The 21,973-nt window shown below is 37.8% G+C and overlaps 1 protein-coding gene across 1 annotated transcript; it reads right to left on the bottom strand.

Annotated features, from left to right (window-relative positions):
- Positions 1 to 697: 697 nt before the first annotated feature.
- Positions 698 to 2,533, bottom strand: LOC104221653 (large ribosomal subunit protein eL31). The gene is made up of 3 exons (XM_009772758.2): positions 2,424 to 2,533; positions 2,185 to 2,301; positions 698 to 1,109 (listed from the first exon to the last, which is right to left on the bottom strand). Exons 2-3 carry the CDS (start codon positions 2,265 to 2,267, stop codon positions 830 to 832), a joined length of 363 nt encoding a protein of 120 aa, XP_009771060.1. The 5' UTR covers positions 2,268 to 2,301; positions 2,424 to 2,533; the 3' UTR covers positions 698 to 829.
- Between the last annotated feature and the right edge of the window lie 19,440 nt (positions 2,534 to 21,973).

The raw sequence follows: 21,973 nt of genomic DNA, 5'->3' as shown, positions 1-21,973 counted from the left end.
AACCTTGTAACTAGTTCTGACATACAATTATCCAGAAATCCACGACCTCTTAACAGTATTTTGCTTGAAATTTTCTTATTTGCCCCTCCATTTATTAGAGCTAAGGTTTAGAATAATGTTCTTTCACGCAAGATATTCTCAGCAGCTAGTCCTTTTGCCTGGCAGAAGTATTCTACTAACTCATCCTTTTCAAAGCTCTAACTTCGCAAAATGTAAAACATAAATAAAAAGTCAAGACACCAGGAATACATGAAAAGTAAACCAACACATTCGATGAAACACAACATACAACAAGACCACCCAATGTAGTAATTCGGTTTCATTGTCCACATTCAAATTGGCAGACACTAAATTTTCATATATGATATAACTGTCAAGTAGAACATCACTTGAACATATTTTAGCATAAACCTCAAAACACATGTGGCTAAACCCAAATACACAACCCGTTGACCCAATACTGAAGCCACAATACAGATGTCCAAGTTGGACAACAAACGCCACTAGTGAACCAATATTAAGCTAGGATAATCCTCACTATTCATCGCAATATCCATTTCCCTCCATTTGGACCACTCACTTCCAAATTTCCAATGTTCAATTGCTTACTGTTCTACCCACAAACTATGCATTTATAACTGTAGCTACAAAGCAATTTATAACAATGGGAAACAGGAAACAGAAGCAAACACATAAATTCATGGTAACACCTCTGATGCTTTGATAAAACATAAACATTAAGTACCCTGACAAAATTGACAGTCTCATAACACTAGGAAAAGAATGAAAACAGCATTTAATATTAGTATTCCTCACTAACAATGACAGTTTAGTCCTCATCTTCAATGATTTTGGTACCAAGACCCTTCAATCCCTCTGCCGGGATCTCTGCAACAGTAACCAAAGAATATAGCTCTTCCTTTGCATCCTCATCATCATTCCTCTTGCGAGCAATACGAACTCTGACACGCCTTGGAACACTACGGATACCCCTGCTCCATATTTGCTTGTTCAGCTTCACATCCACTCTGACATCCTTGGTGCCCATAGCTTTCTGTGCAAACTTCCGGATCTCCTTGATGGCTGTTGGGGCCTTCTTCTTGAATGTACTGTTAGCCAATACAAAAGTCTAATGTTAGACAACAATCCTATCATAAAGACTCACAGGATCAAATTACTAAATGATTAATTCTTTTCTTGACAAGTAAAAGAAAAGGCCAATAACAGAAAAAATGGCTTACTACACCAATATGAAGGAAGGCCTTATAACAATTTCTATAACCTAAGAATGAACTTAAACCACAGAGGACTGAGGAGCAACCTTAAAACAGTCAAATCACAAAATATTGCTTAGAAAACAAGAAGAGGGAAGGCACTATAACTTGCAAAACCTTAGAAAAGAGCTCAAACCACAAAAGTCCGATTCTTGAGAAAGGGGGTTGCTGCAAAGCAGCAAATAAGTGGAGCAACCTCAGGTTCTTATCTATGTTACTCGGACTCTTCAAAAGTATTGTTGGGTGCATGTCGGATCCTCCAAATTTAGTGCATTTTTGGAGGATCCGACATGGATGCGGCAACACTTTTGGAGAATCCGAGCAACATAGGTTCTTATTTCCAATGCCGAAAGTAGAACGTAAACAGTAATGTTCTGCAATCCCTTTGTGGCTATGCTCTCAGATTCCTAATCGAACACCAAGCACAATGTAAATAACCTACAGAAAGGGCTAGCGGAAACCCATCTTTATCCCAGTCCATGACAGAGACAACGTAAACTGGGACTATAAATCACAGCTTAACAAGCTGGTTAAGAAATTACAGTGAGCAGCACATCAAAAGATGACCAACCACAACGGCATTAAATACTTAGGGAAAATTATTTAAAAAATGGTTTTATTGGTTAGCAGTAGCAGATTCAGCATACGCAATAAAATTACATTAATGGTAGATAAATCAAAAAATGAACAACATTTGCACAAACAGCAATAATTCTTATATGAACTAAACAGAATCAGTCAATGCTGAACATCATCTAGAACTAGACGGCCATCCATTCAAAATACAAATGTAACTAGTAAAAGTATCAGAAAACACAAACCCAAACTAATAACTACAAAAAAAGGCGTAGGGAATCTAAGGCGGGAAGAAAAATGGAGGAATATATATATAAAAGAAGAGAACGCATACCAGCTATGTAAGCGCTTGTGGAGGTTGATAGTGTACTCCCTTGTCACCACCTCTTCTTTTCTTCCTTTGGTTTTGTCCGACATTTTCTCTTACCCTTTTCAAAACTTACCTCAGTTCCTGCATTCAAGAAACACAAAGTCCTTAGTTTCTTTAAATTGCTACAATAACTTCAGATCTGCAAACAAAAAAATACCCCATTCTATGTCAGATAGAGAAAGATACAAATGGAGAGCGCTTACTAGGGTTTGAAGGAAGAAGGCAACCGAGCGGGCCGAACAGTGGAGACGATGAAACCGACTAAAATGAGTAGCTAAGGGGAGGGGAACTTATTAAAACCCTAGCGGCAGTTAAGTAATTATGTTGCCATTTTACAATGTTATACATTGGGCTGGGCTCAACGCACTTCAAGTCCATGTTACCTTGGGCTTCTACTTATCCAACACACCTTTGACCGGTCCAGACAATTTTGAAAGGAAAATGACATTGTATAGCCGCTCTGAAAATAGTAGCCAAAAAATATATATTTATTTATCCGTAAAAATGTACGACTGAATTTATAGCGTAGTTTATAAATAAGCAAATCGATTTGATCCCAAAAATGATAAATGAATTAAATAAAATGCAAGATTTAGCATTGAAATCGAGATAAAATAGCAGACAACTTGATTTCGGGAGCTAGGCTTCCGAAGACAACAATAAGAATAACGTTACATAGAAAATAAAGTATTATTTAGCTTGGAATAGTGTGTAATATAAGTTTGTCAGATATTTCATGTGTTACAATGGTTGTTGAAGCCACTATTTATAGTTATACATAGGGAACAAGGTCCTATGATCAAGCCCCTCTTAAATGGCAATAATCGGGGCCATTAATGGATATGTAACGGAAGGTCAAGAATGCCAAAATTCTGTAACGATTGCGTATTTAATACTGAGGAATATTCTTCATTGAATGTCATCTGGTGACGAGTATTCGTTTGCTCCCGTCAATAATGTTCCCTTCAGGATCCACTCGGTGCCAACTGAAACTGTTGTTCTCGGTTTTAGTTCCCACTCGCTTCATCTTCCGTCTGTCACTATTGTACTACCCAATTGGGGCCTGCCCACCAATTATAGCTTGATGGTGGAGCAAATATTGTAATAGTGTGTGTGTGTGTATACATATATATATATATATATATATATATATATATATATATATATATATATTTTTTTTTTTATATATTTTGAGTCTACCGGAGGTAAATAATTTCAGCTGCGGTCCAAAAATGATCTTGGCAACGTATAAATGCCAACACTTAACGAACCCCATTTTGTTGCTAATTATTTCTGTAGAAATAATAGCAGAAATTTATTTATAATAGTAAAACAAATACTAGTACACTTAAAAAAGGTTCTAAAAGCTTCGTTAAAGAGATAAATGGAAAAGACTGAAAAAGCATATATTCGTACGTAAAAATACGTCGTAAGCAAACTGATGTAAGATAAAAAATGAGATCATCTTTGAAACTATATAAATTAATTTAATCATGTTGCCTTGGAGGTTACAAATATTTAAGATCATGAACAACAAGTACAAAGAGGGTTGGAAGGTTTAGAAGCTAAACGAATTGAAGAAGATAAGTTTCGTCAAAAATCGACAAGTTGGGAATGTTATAACCCGTAACTTTGGGGTGAGACTAGGGTGCTTAACATGATAAGAAGATTATATTATGAGTTATTTTAGTCCTATGATAGTCGTGTATTATGTTTTGAAGTCAAGCGAGTTGTGGAACAAAAGTCGAGGAAAGTCGTCACAAGTTACGTTAATAAGTTTTACTGAAATTTGGTTCTAATGTCAATGAGCTTTTCTCCCAATATACTTAGAGTTACGGGGTGATCCACCCATCAAATTGAATATCTACGAGTCTAGTTTCCAATATATTAAACCGTTTGTCAATTCGGCATCAGAATAGAGATATATTTGCATTTTTGCAAGACTGTGCAGACTGCATAGGTAACGAGTAGGTGCGTCACCTACTTGATTAAATGAAATGACCAAACATGTCTACAAAAAAAGGCTAGTTAGGGTCGGCCAAAGAGCCCTTTTAAGGTTGATTTTCTCCATATATTCCACTCATTATAGAGTCAAAAAATTAAAGATAAACCCTTGCAAACATCTCCCAAAAAATTCAACACAAAACCCTAAATGATTTTTTCTTCTTTTCAAGTTCTAGTTGGAGGAAAACCTAAGAGTTGAAGAACCAAGTTAGGAGTTGAGATCTTCACCAAATAACGTAAGTATACTACCCTCTTTCACTCCTTTTTCTGCTGGGAAGGTAGAGAAATTCATTCTATAATTGTAAGAACTCATGGGACGGTGATCAGAAGCCGTGAGTTTGAGTTATTCAACTTGTAGTGAACTGTTTTGTGAGTTGTTTCACGTTTTTGTTAGGTTGTCTGTTTTGCTACTATTTTATGGAGTTTGGGAGGATAAAGGGTGTGAAAAAATACCACATAATGGCGGTGTGGTGGGCTGGTTGTTCGTTGTAACATATTCAGGTTGCTTAACACTACTATGGTTATTGTTTTGTGTATGAAGTGATTGGGGTACGTTATGCTATTTGGTGGTATTTTGTGATGGATATAAGGTTGGAAAATGATGTATGTATGTTGTTATTGATGTGTTCTTGTATTTTTGGTGTTATCTCGAATTGGGAGAAAGTAAAGATTATAGGGGAGATGCTGCCCGTTTTAATATAAAATAAGCTTGTCGTTCATTGTGCGATAATTGTATCTTTCGTAACTTAATGATAGTATTATTATCATTGTTGTAGATTAAGGTGCGACAAGACGTGTTCAACGTGGTTATTGGACAGATTGGGATAAGGCCTGTTAAGGAAAAACTTTTCCTTTATTTTGGCATAATCCTGTAACTACATGCGTTTGATAACGAAACATAAAGAGAAGTTCGCATTCCTGAATTTATGTACATTATCCTAGTCTCGTAAGTTACAGTATTCTCTCTTATTGGGACTTTATATTTAGTTAAGTATGGTCTCTTTTCAGTCAAGAGAGCAGAGAGTCTATATATACAATATTACAGTATTTTCACCACTACCGAGCTATAATTGGTTGGCAGGTCTTGGATAAACTCTAATCAAATGTTAAGTTATATATAGAGTCTACTGTGGTCGAGCGCCTATGAGCGATCCCAAAATGGTCGAGTTACCGAGCCTAGTATGACCAATCTCCTATGAGTGAGCCTACTACGACTAAGCAATTACACGTACCGCGCCTTATATGGGCCGTAAAACTATTTTACTTACTATATTGAGAGAGTTGAGTCAGTATCAGCAAGTAAGTATATCTTCAGGTCATCTTTGACTTTCGGTTACTTTCAGTTGTTATATTATCAGTTTAGTTTCAACTAAAACAGTGAGGAAATGTAGTAAAAGCCCCATAAGGGTTCAAAATAGTTGGCACGAGGCCCAAATATGGCATTCCGCCCAAATCATAGCGATACTTTTCAAAAACACAATGATATCAAATAATTTTCAATCAAATACGCGACTTAGCAGTCATACGGAACAGACCAAGTCACAATCCCCAACGGTGCACGACTACACGCTCGTCATCTAGCATGTCCGTCACCTCAAAGTAGCACAACGACGTGAAATCCGGGGTTTCATACCCTCATGACAACATTTACAATCATTACTTACCTCAATCCGGTCCAAACTCTAGCTCGCGATGCCTTTGACCCTCGAATCGGCCTCCAATTGCTCCAAATCTAATCAAAATCAGATTTATACCGTCAAAATATACTAAGGGAACAAAGCCCGCTCGAAAATAACCAATTTACATCAAGAATCTCAAAATTGGCCAAACCCGACCCCCGAACCCAAATCTTGGAATCCAATAAAATCACATCACTAGAATCCTCATCCTCCCACGAGTCTATACATACCAAGAACATCAAAATCGGACCTCAATTAGCCCCTCAAATCCTCAATTCAACTCTCCAATTTTTCTTCCAAATTTTTCATCCCAAATTCCCAAATTAAATGATAAAAATTAAGACAAAATAACGGGATTTAACCAAATTTGGGTGAAGAACACTTACCCCAACAATCCTCTGAAAATCCCCTCCAAAATTTCCTTCTCCTGAGCTCCATAGCTCCAAAAATGCAAAAATGGCCGAAATCCTCGAAATAGAGTACTTTATAAGGCTGCCCAGGCTTCCTCTTTCGCGAACGCGGGACGACCATCGCATCCGCAATGAAGAAAAAATATCGGCTCCCAAAATTCTCTAAGCGTTCGTGGCACAAGCCTCGCGAACGTGATACCTACTGGAGACATAACTACGCGAACGCGACCACCAAAGTGCGAACGCGAAGAACACAACATCAACACATCGCGAACGCGACACCCAAAGTGCGAACGCGAAGAACATAATTCACCACCTCGAGAACACTCTTCGTGGACGCGAGTCCCTGACCGTGAACACGAGTCCCTGACCGCGAACGCGAGTCCCTGACCGCAAACGCGAAGAACAAGCTGTCTGCTACAAAAATACTAGCAAAAATCTGCCAGCTTTTCCAGTCCAAAGATGACACGTTTAGCATTTGAAACAAGCCTGAGGCCCTCGGGACCTCAACCAAATATGCCAATACATCCTATAACATCCTTCAAACTTGTTCCAACCTTCGGAATGCTCAAAACAACATCAAAACATCAGATCATCATCAGATTCAAGCCTAAGAATCCCAAAAACTTCTAAATTCCGAATTCGATCAAAAAGTCTATCAAATCTCATCCGAATTACCTGAAATTTTGCACATACATCACAAATGATACAATGGACCTACTTCAACTTCCAAAATTCCATTCCGACCTAGATATCAAAATTTTCACTACCAACCGAAAAATACCAAATTTTTAATTTCGCCAATTCAAGCCTAAACCTTCAACGAACCTCCAAAATACATTCCGATCACGCTCTTAAGTCACAAATCACCTAACGGAGCTAACCAAATCATAAAAATTCCAATCCGGGATCATATACTAACAAGTCAAAACTTGGTCAAACCTTTCAAATTTTAAGCTTCAAACTGAGAATTGTTCTTCCAAATTCATTCCGATCACCCTGAAAACCAAAACCGACGATTTACATAAGTCATAATACATCACACAGGGCTAGTCATGCCCGAGAACTGGCGAGTGAAGTGCAAAAACTCAAAACAACCGGTCGGGTCGTTACAACTGATGGTTGTCTTGTGGTCAGAACAGGTCCCCAACACACACACACACACACACATATATATATATATATATATATATACACACACACACACACACTCAAAAACCTAGACATAACAACTCCGAATGACGTAGAGCTTATTGATCAAGCTGAACTCGGACAACACCTACTGAAGAGGTCTACCCGTCTGTCTATTTGAACCTGTATGCATGAAATACAGCGTTTCTAGAAAAGGGACGTCAGTACGAAATAATGTACCGAGTATCTAAGGCAAGGTTTTTGATGCTCAATCTTGACCTGCTGACAGTTAGGGCATTGAGCAACAAACTCCGCTATATCTTTTTTCATTCCGTCCTACCAATATACTTCCCTGATATCATGATACATATTTATTGCTCCTGGATGGATAGAATAACGAGAATAGTGAGTTTCTCCCATAACCTGCTAACGCAACCCTACAACATTAGGGACACATAATCATCCTCGATATCTGAGGACCCCATCTTCTGTAATCTCAAATGTTGTCTTCTCCTTCTGAGGGGTGGTATCCCTATAATGAACTAACACGGGATCCTCGTACTGGCGTTCCTTCACTTCAGTTACTAAAGAGGATGTTGTCGTATCCTGAATAGTAATTCCAATATCACCTGAGTCCAGTAACCGAACTCCAAAACTATAATTGTACTCAGTCATGTTGTATTTTAGTGATTTGCTAACTCAGCCTTATTTACTCAATTTTGATACTATAAATGACATTTTGAGCTGAAATTCCTGTTTTTACTGATAGTCTGAGTGGCTTGTGAGGTTGATGACTGAGAAAGACCGATGGTCTGATTGTGAGACTAATGATTGAGAGAGGCTAAGGGCCTGGTTGTTAGGATTATATATTTATGGATTGGGTTGCACGCTGCAGCTATATATATATTTATAGATCGGTCTGCACGCCGCACAATATATGGATCGGGTTGCACGCCGCAGCGATATGTTGGATCAAGCTGCACGCCGTAACGATATAGAGGTTGGGCTGCAGGAGCCCCTCCGGAGTCTGCATACCCCTAGTGAGCGCAGTAGACTATATATATGGATTGGGCTGCACACCGCAGCGATATATGGATCAGATTACATGTCGCAACGGTTATTATATGGTACCCATTGAGCGTGAGTGCTGAGTGTGAGCGCTGATTGCTGAGAGTTGAGTCATGAGTGACTGAGTGGCTTGCCCGACGGGCTATATATATACATATATACGAGTGATGCTTCGCCTGAGGGGCATGTTTATAAACTTATTGTTTTCACTCCTCTTTAAAGTGAGTCTTTATTGAATATGTTGATTAAATTACTGTTTTCACTCATCTTTAAAACGAGCCTCTATTGAAAATGTTAAACAAATGTTTTAAACAACTTTCATTTAAATTGAAGTTTTTACGAGGTGCTCGGAATTTAGTCACTGATTTGGCTTTGTTACTTCCACTGAGATTTTTAAGTTATGAGATGGTTATGAACTTCTGTTTGCCCGAGGGGCTGTATACGAACTATGTTTTGGCCGAGGGGCCGATTATGATTTTCATTACTTTCACTATAAATTACATCGAACTTCTACTGAAACTGTTATAAAGACATTTTCAAAGGATTTTTCCCCGAAATTGGAGTTGAACGAGATGATTTGATTTGTATCCTGTTTTGGAAACATGTTGTACCCACTGTGGTGCTATGACGTGGTTTACGTGATTTCTTACTGCTCAGTCTTTATTTACTTTTATTACTTTACTAAGTTGGCATACTCACATTACTCCTTGCACCTTGTGTGCAGATTCAGGTTTTTCTAAGCTCGGTGGCAGGTTCATCGGAGTTAGCAAGGTATGCCGGGCGATCGCAACCCTACTTTTCTCCCTCCTTATTCTTCCTTATGTATTCTTGTAATTTTACCGGTTGTATTGGTCTTGATATTGTTAGATAATTGTAGTAGATGCTCATGACTAGTGACACCCCGATGTCGGGCTTGTGTATTTATTCCGCACTATTCATTTAGACTTACATCATGAGATTATTGATTAATAAATGATATAAAAATGACTTTTATTGAATAATGGTTGATTCGGGAGTTATGTCGACTGGCCTAGTTTCAAGATAAGTGTCATTACGACCGGGTCAGTTCTTGGGTCGTGACAAGTTGGTATCAGAGCCTAGGTTACATAGGTCTCACAAGTCATGAGCAGGTTTAGTAAAGTCTTGCGGATCGGTACGGAGACGTCTGTACTTATCCTCGGGAGGCTGCAGAACCTTTAAGAAAAACTTCACATTCTTGAATTCTTATCGTGCGTCTTTGATTCAGCTTGAAATGTAACTCTTGAATTCCTTCCATGCGTTCGTATGCGCGCATGAGCGCTCGGTATCAGTTGTGCATCAATGGCTTGTGATTCCTTGATCAAGGGGCGAGATATGATTTCTGTGTGTTGATGTTGGGCCAGTCTGGAGGACTTGAGGCCGGGCCTTGGATGTAGCTTGATCCCTGAGCTATTGATTTTGTGAGCGCATGTTTTTGGATTTATATGATCGATAAGTGTCCCTATTAGGGGAAGGGATGGTTGGATAGCCATGAGATAAGTGTGATGCGACTGCTAGATGTGTTCGTATGATTTGAATGAGGTGAGAAGGGTCTGCTTGAGGGTAGTAAGAACTGTCCGGTGCTTGATTTTCATCGTGAGTTAATGTATAGCCCGAGTTGTAGGCATGATGAAGGATCTTTTTCATGTTGTCTAGTTGGGAAATGGAGTAAATTTCATGTTGTGATATGAGTTCAGACTCAGGAAGGGTAAATGATCGGGTAATAGTTATGATTATGGAAGAACATAGAGAGATGCCAATTTGAGGCTGAGCAAGTGGATTATCTTCTGCGGAGTGTTCTAAAGTTGCATGGTCCCTATGATGTTTGTTGTAAGTCCTCTTTTATCAGTGAAATTATATGTGCTGCAGTTTGAGTTTCGATCGCGTAGAAAAGTTGTTTGACCGTTACAAGGGTGAACGCGAGGTTTGCAAATGATTTGAAATACTGGATGGTCTGTGTTGCACGAGCTTATAAAGGATTGAGTTTAATCTCACTATGGTATTATGGCAGTAATAGAGCATATGCATTATGGGTTATTGTGTGTTTTGATCTATGGCTTTGAGCCAAGTGGGGGAGTGTGTTATTGATCAGTTGATTGCACGGTTATGTGCTGTGTTGGTTCCAGTTTGGGCCATACTAGTGAAATCAGTTATGGCTTATAGAGGTTGAGATCAAGGATGACCCGAATAAAGGAAATTTTGGATAGAGGTCATGTTGTGCTTTATGGGCGTATAAGAATCTATGGAATGACTTAAGTTGTTATTGGTGAAGGATGTAATGTACATGGAGCAGGAATTTATTTGGATGCATTAAGGTGGGTTACTTTCTGTGGTATTGGAGTGCTAATGGAGCACAGGTCGTCCGATCCGTTTGATCAGTCTAAGTGAGGTTTGAGTAGAGTGGATGACTCTCGAGAATAGGTCTAATGAGTTCAAGATTTTTACATGTAATCACTGGAGATTTTCAGGTTGTATATTTGGCTAGAAACTGAGGTTTGCATTGGAGGGTGTCATGACTCGTAATATTTCTGTATCATTGTGGATGCTACACATCAGTGTTAGGAAGGTGAAGGTAATGACTTTAGATTAGCAGAAGGTCTTCTCAGAGTGGGTATCTCGGCTGTGGTACTTTTGGGGGTGCTTAAGAGGAATGCGAGGGTTTATGAGCCTTAGGGCAATATGATTTTAAGCTAAAGTTCATGGGGGTAAGTTTTAGTTAAGGATAGTGGTGTACTAGCAAGGAAACGTATCAATTTGAAGGTAATTAGGAAGGAACACAGAGAATTAGGACAACTTGGTAGTAGGTTAGATCGGCAGGGTAATGGATATGATTGGTTCTTGGGTGCTTATGATGCACTAGGTTTCTACAGGTGTTTCGTGGCAATGCTCTTAAGTTTTGATGGCCTGCGTAGTTGGGTTGAGTTGAAGGAATTTAGTTCTGACGGTTTGGTCTTGTGCAAATGGAATTCGGAGAGTTCTTGATGGTTTCTACCACGGTTAGAGATGTATATTTTCTACTGGCGCGAGGAGCATGAGATGTATAATAATTTTCTCCTAGATGAGATCAAATGGAAAGTCTTGGCTAGTTGAGTACATGGTAGCTTGTGGCTCGGAATGGATTATGAAGTCCTCATATTTGACATAGGATGGCATGGTATATGCGGTATATTGTGTAGGGTTGAAATTGCGTGTAAGGTTACAGTTCAGTTTCGGAGGGAATGTTATAAATTCTTAGGCGGCATGGACAATTTCATATGACTGACAAATGAGATCACTTATTGGTGTGTCTTGATGAGGGTATACATTTCAGAAAGGGCGATGTGTTGAATTATGGATGTTTCATTGGTATGGCGGCACTCTCTTGTTAGATCGACTACTGATATTCAAGTTCGCTTAGTAGCATAGGAGAATTTTAGGAGTATACCTCGTGGAATGATCGAGTGTAAGATATGTGTTAAATGTTCAGCAGTGTGGCTGGGATCGGATATGGTGATTCGTGTGCTTTATGGATTGGGAGATTGAGAGTTTTCTTGAGTAGATGGTTTTGCGATTATGGATTGTGAAAATGTATCCAAGGTTAGTCAGAGGGTAGTATGCATTGTGATTCAGTCACTGTGGAGTTTTGGAGAGTTATTTGTCTGTTGTGGGTTACCAAAGTTGATTTGTGGTTCATTGGTAGGCCCAACATGGATGTGTGTTATGCATCAGGTCGGAATTGTTGACTCTGAACTATTATTATTGAAAGATGTGCCATTCGATTATTGCTGAGCTTATCCGTCTTTTAGAGTGATCTATGAGTTACTCTTCTGTGTTACGAGGAGTTGTGATTTGTTAGTTATATGCACATATGGTGCGATGAGCTTTATAGCGGAATTTGAGCGAGACGGGTAATTGGGCGTTGCATAATTTGTTGCGCATTGGGTATGTTCTTTCAGACTGATATGACATTGCGTCATTTGCTTCTCTATGGTTATGGTGATTCACTTTTGGGTGCTAGGCATCAAATTGCGCTTGGTTGATGATTTTTGAGCATGGTGTCTTGAGGCATCTCATGTGAACCAGAGTTTGGATAGGGTCGCGCATTGCGACGAAGTTATGTCGAGCTATGATGCTTCGGGTTAGATTCATGTGTTCTGGTTCTACGTTGTGTGATGGGTTCTTAGCATTGTGTTGTGGTGGTATTGGTGAGCATGCAGTACAACTCTCTCATTTGATTCACTTTCCATGGTTTGAGTACATTGGGACTGTTGCTTATTGGTGCACGGGTTGCACGAGTTGTGGCTTAGATTGTATTGATGTGTCATGTCACCAGAGTGGTTGTGTTGGATTAGATGAGCCTTTTGGGATCTAGAATGAATACAAACAGATTCGATTTCAGTGTGCTGGAAGGATAATATCGATTTTCGACTCAGAAATTTGCTATAGCCCTTGCCAAAGGAGAGGGAGCTTCATGAATGGTTGATCTGAGGAATGGTTATGACTTTCTGCGTGTTTCATCCATCATTGGCAGTATACGGAAGTGTTGGAATGAGGCTTTATTTGATAAGAGGTTTATTATCGATATTAGGTTATTTGGATCAAATGCTGTGATTAGAAGTTATCGCTACGAGTGTTTGAGTTATGTGGTATATCATGTAATTGCATCTGAGGTTGCAGGTACGGTTCATCACAGCTGGTTCGAACTTATTTAGTGTATAGATGGGAGATTCTGATCTTAAAGATGAATTTGGAAGTGGAAAAATTGGTTCCAAGGTTTTGGGCTAGGATGGATTGTGGAATTTGAGTTGCATTATGTTATCAGACCTATATGAGATAGGGTGATGTGGGATCACCCCCGGGTATGTGCATGGTAAGGTTACACAGCGATTTGATGGTTTTCAGAACAACTCTGGGCACGTTCGAGGATGAATGTATGTTTAAGTGGGGGAGGATGTAACGACCCGACCAGTTGTTTTGAGCTTTTGCACTTCGCTCGACAGTTTTTGGGCGTGACTATCCCCATATGATGTATTATGACTTATGTAAATCGTTGGTTTTGGTTTTCAGGATGATCGGAATGAATTTGGAAGAACAGTTCTCAGTTTGGAGCTTAAAATTTGAAAAGTTTGACTTGTTAGTATATGATTCGAGGGGCAAAGGCATCACGGGCTAGAGTTTGGATCGGATTGAGGTAAGTAATGATTGTACTGTTATGAGGGTATGAAACCCCGGATTTCACATCGTTGTGCTACTTTGAGATGACACACATGCTAGATGGCGAGCGTGGAGTCGTGCACTATTGGGGATTGTGACTTGGTTTGTCCCGTACGACTGTTAAGTCACGTATTTGATTGAAAACTGTTTGATATCATTGTGTTTTTGAAACGTATTGCTATGTTTTGGGTGGAATGTCATATTTGGGTCTCGTACCAACTATTTTGGACCTCTATGGGGTTTTTACTAGTTTTCCTCACTGTTTTAACTTAATAATTGTACTCAATCATGCTGTATTTTAGTGATTTGCTAACTCAGCCTTATTTACTCAATTTTGATATTATAAATGATATTTTGAGCTGAACGCCCTGTTTTTACTGATAGTCCGAGTGGCTTGTGAGGTTGATGGCTGAGAAAGACCGAGGGTTTGATTGTGAGGCTAATGATTGAGAGAGGTTGAGGGCCTGGTTGTGAGGATTATATATTTATGGATTGGGTTGCACGCCGCAGCAATATATATATATATATGGATCGGGTTGCACACCACAACGATATAGCGCTTGGGATGTAGGAGCCCCTCCGGAGTCTGTACACCTCCAGTGAGCGCAATCGATTATATATATGGATCGGGCTGCATGCCGCAGAGATATATGGATCGGGTTGCACGCCGCAACATTTATTATATGGTACCTATTGAGCGTGAGTGCTGATTGCTAAGAGTTGAGTCATGAGTGACTGAGTGGCTTGCCCGAGGGGCTATATATATATATATATACACATATATGAGTGATGCTTCGCCTGAGGGGCTTGTTTATGAACTTACTGTTTTCACTCCTCCTTAAAGTGAGTCTGTATTGAATATGTTGATTAAATTACTGCTTTCACTCATCTTTAAACCGAGCCTCTATTGAAAATGTTAAACAAATGTTTTAAAAAACTTTCATTTAAATTAAAGTTTTTACGAGGTGTTCGAAATTTAGTCACTGATTTGGCTTTGTTACTTCCACTGAGATTTTTAAGTTATGAGATGGTTATGAACTTCTGTTTGCCCGAGGGGCTGTATACGAACTATGTTTTGGCCGAGGGACCGACTATGATTTTCATCACTTTCACTATAAATTATATCGAACTTCTACTGAAACTGTTAGAAAGATATTTTTCAAAGAATTTTCCCCCGAAATGGGAGTTGAACGAGATGATTTGATTTGTATCCTGTTTTGGAAACATGTTGTACTCACTGTGGTGCTATGATATGGTTTACGTGATTTCTTACTACTCAGTCTTTATTTACTTTTATTACTTACTGAGTTGGCGTACTCAGATTACTCCCTGCATCTTGTGTGCAAATTCAGGTATTTATGAGCTCGTTGGTAGGTTCATCGGAGTTAGCAAGGTAGCTGTCTGGCAATCGCAGCCCTGCTTTTCTCCCTCATTATTCTTCCTTATATATTCTTGTGATTTTCCAGGCTGTATTGGTCTTGATGTTGTTAGACAGTTGTAGTATATGCTCATGATTAGTGACACCCCGATGTCGGGCTTGTGTATTTATTCCGCACTATTCATTTGTACTTACATCATGAGATTATTGATTAATAAATAGTATAAAAATGAATTTTATTGAATAATAGTTTATTCGAGAGTTGTGTCGGCTAGCCTAGTTTCACGATAGGCGTCATCACGACTGGGTTGTTTTTGGGTCGTGACATCAGTAAAAGCTTGTAGACATATCGTGTAAGTCAGTGCAGTATGATGGCCTCGTAAGCCTTATATGTGTATTTTTTTTGTTTATTAGCTGTAGTGGTTATGACGGCCTTACCGGTCCAACTTTATACTGATGTTCAGTTGGAGTTGGTCTCCGTTCAATTTTTATATTTTATTTCACAAATTATCATGCGATGTTGCTCTGCGGCCAAAGTATCACATTGTATGTTCAGAGTTTCTCAGTCTCAGGTTGGTACGCTTAGTCAAGTGAGGCACAAGGTGTCGGTCTCGCCTCCCCAGGTTTGGTGCATGGCATCTATTGCATACCAATTAAACATGGTAGCATTTATTCCCCAAATGGGGCCCTATCATACTTTAGGAGTCCCCATTATTTTAAGCAAGAATGAACTATTAACGTCAAAATCTAAAATGTTATCGTATCTAAATGCTAAGTGAACAAACATTTACCTATAAATGACTTAGTCTAATACTCCCTCCATCCAAAGATATTTGTCGTCCTTACTAAAAATACTTGTCATTTTATTTAACCAAGATAAAATTAAATAGTTTTTTTCATTTTACCCTGGTATTAAATACAACAATGGGTTGATCTTGTGAGTAGGGTTGGCGTTCGGTACTTCGGTACGATATTTAAAAATTTCGGTATGATACTTCAGTATACAATTTATTAATCGTGCATAACAAATACCGTACCAAAATAGTTTGGTACGGTTCAGTATTTTCTTGTTTGATTCGGTACGGTTTCGATATCATACCAAGTCTTTGTGAATGAAAAGGTGTTGAACTCTAATTCATGATTTCACATAAGAATATAAGATCAGTTTTTCTAATGCATTTTATTCTCTAATTTCAGAGGTAAAGATCCGTTTTTCTAATGTATTTTCTACTGAAAAAACTAGAGGTAAAGTAGAAACTGCAACAAGACATTAGTCATACTACACTAATTGAGAGAGGAATGACAATTTGACGCATAAAAAACTGGGGTACATCACTATGTTCCACAAACCCTGATATAATAGTCCAAAAAAGGATTGTATGTAAGCATAGACATATCTTATTTAGGACAATCCATAGTTTTAATGTGCTCTGGAGCATTACATACTACCACCACTGTTCCTATATAACCAATACGCATAGGTATCTTAAGGAAAAAGAACGTTCTCCGACCTTAGGATAAAACTAGTGCACTCTCATAATATTGAAGAAAACTTCATTAAAAGATGACAAAGACCTGGTTGTATCTCTAACAAGAATGTTTGCATATTTAGAGTAAGAAATAGCTTTTTATAACATTTCGGAAACAACATAAACCTATATTTGCTTAAAGGTCAACCCCCTTATTTTTCAAAAGATCAGTATTTCGGTATTTCGATTTGTAGAAGTATCGAAAGTTCAATACTGAGAATCATACCGAAGTATCGAACTTTTTAAAAAGTTATACTAAATTAGTACGGAAGAACCGATACTGAAATACTGAATTAATTCAGTCCAGTGTGGTTTATTAGTTTTTTAAATTTTTTGCCCACCTCTAGAATACAACAACTAATCTAAGCAATAACCGAGCAACTATAGAATACTACAGCCTAAGAAATGCATATTAAAGAAACTAGATGCTTACAGACGACAACATAAAAAACCTATGGACCAGAAATAATATCATCTACCTTCTGAAAAAATCAACCAATCACTCTCTAAATCAAAATGAATAGAACTAAGGTACGCAAGAAAGCATAACAAATATTATATTCCCTCCGTTTCAATTTATGTGAACCTTTGATTGGGCACGGAGTTTAAAAAAATAGAGAAGACTTTTGAATTTGTAGTGTAAAATGAGGCACATATATTTTGTGTGTCCATAAATCAGTGTATAAAGATAAATTATTTTCAAATAAGGAAAAGGGTCATTTTTTTGGCACGGACTAAAAAAGAAATAGGTTCACATAAATTGAAACGGAGGGAGTATATGATAATGTAAAATTCAAGCAGTTATTTGCGTTCTGCCCCTAGTCTTTAAGATCATCTCTATAAGATCTTCCTTCTACTTGAGCTCATCTTTTGTGATATTTGGGTCCGCCGATTCTCTTTTTTTGGTAGAAATAATAAATATTATTAATCACCACTAAAAACAAATACAAAGGTGGAACACAAATACAAAGGTCTCACACAGCACTAACGACAATTAATTGTCCCCTATATCCTATCAGGGGTGGAACTACAGTAGCAGGTGTGGGTTCACGCGAACCCAGTAACTTTTTTCGGGACCCTGTATTTATATTGAAAAATTTACTGTATCTATATAGATATATCATGCCGAACCAAGTAATAAAAGGGGTCTGAGTTCAACGGTAAGAGCTCTGGATTCGCTGGAGAACATGCAGGTTCGAATCACAGGAGGCAGTGTGTTATTTTGTTGTTTTTTACAATTTTTTTAGAAAGAAAAAACTAAACGATGTCGTAATTCCCAAACAACTCGAAACGATACTTTGACTTTCTTTAAACTAACGTTTTTTCTTTTTAAATAAATAAAACATAAAACATTTTTTCTTTCTAATAAACAAATCCTTCTCTAAACAAAAACAACATTCTCTAGACAAAAAGTCAAAAACACGTCTTCTTATGATCTTCTCAATTCCCAAATCAAAAAAGTCAGGGTTCCGCTTCTTTGATCGCTGCTATCACCATCTGCCGGAGTCGAACTCACTGTAACTCTCGTTATGTATCAGTGTATGCTCTTTCTTCCTTAGAAGTTAGACCCTTCTTCCTTTTTCAATTCTTCTTTCCTGATTTTTTTCTTCATATTTTCCTCTTATATTTTCTATTTGACAATTTATACAAACTCTGATTTTTAATCTTTGATTCTAGGGTTGTCCCATATTTTGAACTTTATTTTCTTTGTCAATGTATGCTTTTATACTTTCCAAAAGTTTAAATTTGGAGTCTCCGACAAGCTGGCATACAAGGTATGTGTAACGAACCGGCTGGTCGTTGATCGAGTCCAAGCCTACACTACTATGGAGTGGCAAGAGCGGTCGATGCACCTTTTAGTGGATTCCTACACTCGGGATCGAATCCACAGAGAGCTAGAATGTTTGGGAATTGGATTCCTATCTAAGCTAGCAGTGTGTAGTGCTTTTAATTACACTTCGAATCATAATTGTTTATTTGTTACTTCTAATTTTATATTACTGATGTACGAAATTAAACTAAGTAAGAATGCTTGTAAGGTTTTCTAAATGGATAACGAGGTACTAGGTGTGAGCACGTGATTTTTGCCTCATACGAATTACTCCAAAAGAATTCCCAAAGTTAGGTTTTTTCTTTAATTATGTGTTATTTTTAGGAATTATTGTGTGATTTCCCTGATTGTTCGCATATATTTGTGTGCATGTTTAATTTTATTAATGCATTAAAAATACAAAAATATAGCATTTTCATTTAAGATTTGATTTTTACATTTTTTGGAATTAATTAATAATTAGATGTTTTACAAAAATGAAAATTCAAAAAATAATAACATATTTTTTGTAATTTTAGTCAAATTGTTGTGATTTTCTTTTAATTTGGCATTTAATTATTTGTGATAATTATTAGTTGGAGTTAATTAGTATTTTTAAGTTAATTTGGTGTTTTTATAATTTAATTTAGGATTTTGGTTTTAAGTTTTCAGAATTGGGCCAAATTTAAGTTGATTTAAGAAGCCCAAAACCAAAACCCAGCCAAAAACCAGCCCAGACCCGTCCCAACCCGGTCCGCCCTTACCAGAACTAAATGACGTCATTTGGACACGCTTTGATCAGGGCCGTCAATTTTATTTGATCGAACGGCCCAAAGCTTTGCCCATCACCCGTATCCGACCCATTTCATCTGAGACCGATACGGTCTTCAGCTCACTCAAACGACGTCGCTTCATTTAGTCAGATGATCCAAGCCATTGATCTCGTTTGATTGAACGACCTAGATCCAATTCCACCCCAGTATATATACATCCAAACAAACCCTGCCCCCTCAGAACCCCCCATCTCGTCTATCGTCTCCCTCACCCCAAACCCTAGAGACCATTCGCCACCATTCCCCACCGCCTTTCGGTAGTGGCGCCGGCTCCAATCCTTCCCAAATTAACACCCTAAAGCCCCCTCCCTCTCCTCTTCCTCGATTCACGACTTGTTACCCTCAAATTAAACCAGAACATGTCGAATAATGAATCTAAGTTTTAAACCTAAAACTACAGAGTCAAGATTAGTTGTTACTTTAAGCTAATCTTGACTTTATCTGTGTGTTCTTGATAAGAACACACATTTAAAGTCAAGATCTGGTTTAAAATTTTTGAAAGATTCGAAGGTTCTCTTCAGTTACTACTGACCGGTGAGTTCTTCTGTTCTATTTTTCTATATTTGTAGTTTAATTAGTATTATTCTAATGTTCGTCTTTCCTCATCTCTTTTTCTTTTCTCTGGTCAATTTCAATTGAAAACTCGACCAATCTTCTGGCATAAACTATTTTTCTGATGTTGTTTGGTTTGACTGCTTGATGATTTTGTTTTGTAGAATTGTTTGTGCAAGTTTGCAAATAGTCAGAATTTTTAGTAGTTCTGATCAAATAGGTAGGATTTCAGAGTACAACTTGAGCATTGTTTAATAAAAAAGGGTATTCACCTAACTTAAGAAGATTCTAATAGTGGTAGGGTTAGAAGTGCATTAATTGAGTAAGTGGAATCATTTTTAAATATTGAAAGGTCATTTTATGAATCCAAAGGGCATTTCCAGTTGCCTATAAGATAGAGCTTCAGATATAGATAGAGGGGGGATTCGAAGAGAGATATAGGAAAAGAGATACACAGAAATAGATACAGAAAGAAAAAAAAAATCAAAAACGATTGCAGAATTTCAGAAAAATACACTGTTTCATTGAGTCATTTGGTATTTTCTTAAGTTTTCCTCTAGTATGGAAGCAATTTCGGGTTAGCTGATAATAAAAAGGGTTTAAGTCGAGTCTGGTTTGGTGTCTGCTGATTCACTAAGACTGAAATTAGGGTCTGACTATCGTATCACATCCCTTGGTTTCAAAATTAGTCTGCTGGTTCATTTTCTGGTGTTGAATACTACTGCTACTGTTGGTTACTGCTGATACCTCATTTTTCTGCTTCCTTCTTTCATTTCCAGGTACCTTTCTTACAGATTCTATTGAAGTGGAAAATCAATCCACATGTATGAGCAATGGTTGTATTAAATGAAGAAGATGTTGTTTATATTGCATATGAACTCTTCACATGTTGTTTAGTTTTAATTTTCAATCCTGATGTTCATTAGATAAATTCATTGTTTGTATTAAGTTGGATTGTAATTGGACTGCCTAGACTTATTTGATTTCAGTATATTTGGTTAAATGGAAGTTAGTTCACAGGCTTGTAGATCAGAATGGTTAGAGCATAATTTGGATATTGTAAGTAGAACTGTTTTGGATTTTTGAATTTATGAATTTGTAATGGACTTACTGAACTATTAGAGCAACAGTCATTCATTAGCTTATCAGTTAGTTCGCTTTGTAGTGTAAATTTCTTAGCCAGAAGTTAGCTAGAACAACAAGAACAAAAAATGATTTTGGAAGCCACAAGCCTTATTTGTACTAATTATGGCTGGTGTTAATACTACTGTGTGTTAATTCGAATCAGGAATCAAAAATGGTTGAGGTGCAATTGCGTCCAAATGTTCCAATCACGTAGAACTTGTTCTTAAGCCTTGTTAACTAGAACTCGTGGTATTTTCTAATTTGGCAGTCTCAGGTTTAATTCAAATCAGTAATCACCCTTGCATAATATAGTTTATTTGGATATCAATAGGACATTGAGCTTGACTCGTCACAGAAATAGTGATTCAATGTATAATTATCATATTGGTTGTTTGAGGTCATTCATTTGTTAGCATATTGATGATTTCTGTGCGTTATTACAATTGGAAACTCATTGGGGAATTAGTCGTTAATCTGGTCTTGAGTATTGAGGCCTTCAAACGTGCCAAATCATGACTGAAATCTAGTCGTAGTCCCTGGGGCTCGAAATGAGGCCATTTTGTAAGGTTGGGCTCACGCATGCCTCCTGAATATTGGCTCCCGTTTGGGCCTGGGCCATAGTCAACAATTGGTCAATCTTGTGTGATTTCCTTTCGGTGGGCTTATCCTGGAGCCTAATGGCTAGACTGTGGTGCAGAATTATCATTTGGTCCAGTAACAAATTAATTAGGACGTTTTCTTTTATTATTAGAGACAAATAAAATAGAAAATCATAGTTGCTTTTAGGTTTGCCTTTTAAATAATAAACTGAGATGAGCCTCGCTAAATAAAATGCCTAAATCATGGGGCCCTCAATAAATGTCTGTATTAAATTACTTAGAATTTGGGATGGGTCGTTTAGCGAATTTTACGCCCCCCAAAGATAATAACGCGTTAGTCGCTTTAGGCGCGTATTTTAATAAAGTTACTTTCTTAAACTCGGGTATGCATCTAATGTGACCCAAATCAAATCCCAAATGTTGA

The sequence above is a fragment of the Nicotiana sylvestris genome, chromosome 8, assembly GCF_000393655.2.
Source record: "Nicotiana sylvestris chromosome 8, ASM39365v2, whole genome shotgun sequence".
NCBI classification, from domain to species: domain Eukaryota; kingdom Viridiplantae; phylum Streptophyta; class Magnoliopsida; order Solanales; family Solanaceae; genus Nicotiana; species Nicotiana sylvestris.
Note: the sequence above shows the minus strand (reverse complement) of the source record. Positions and strands in the feature narration are given on the sequence as shown.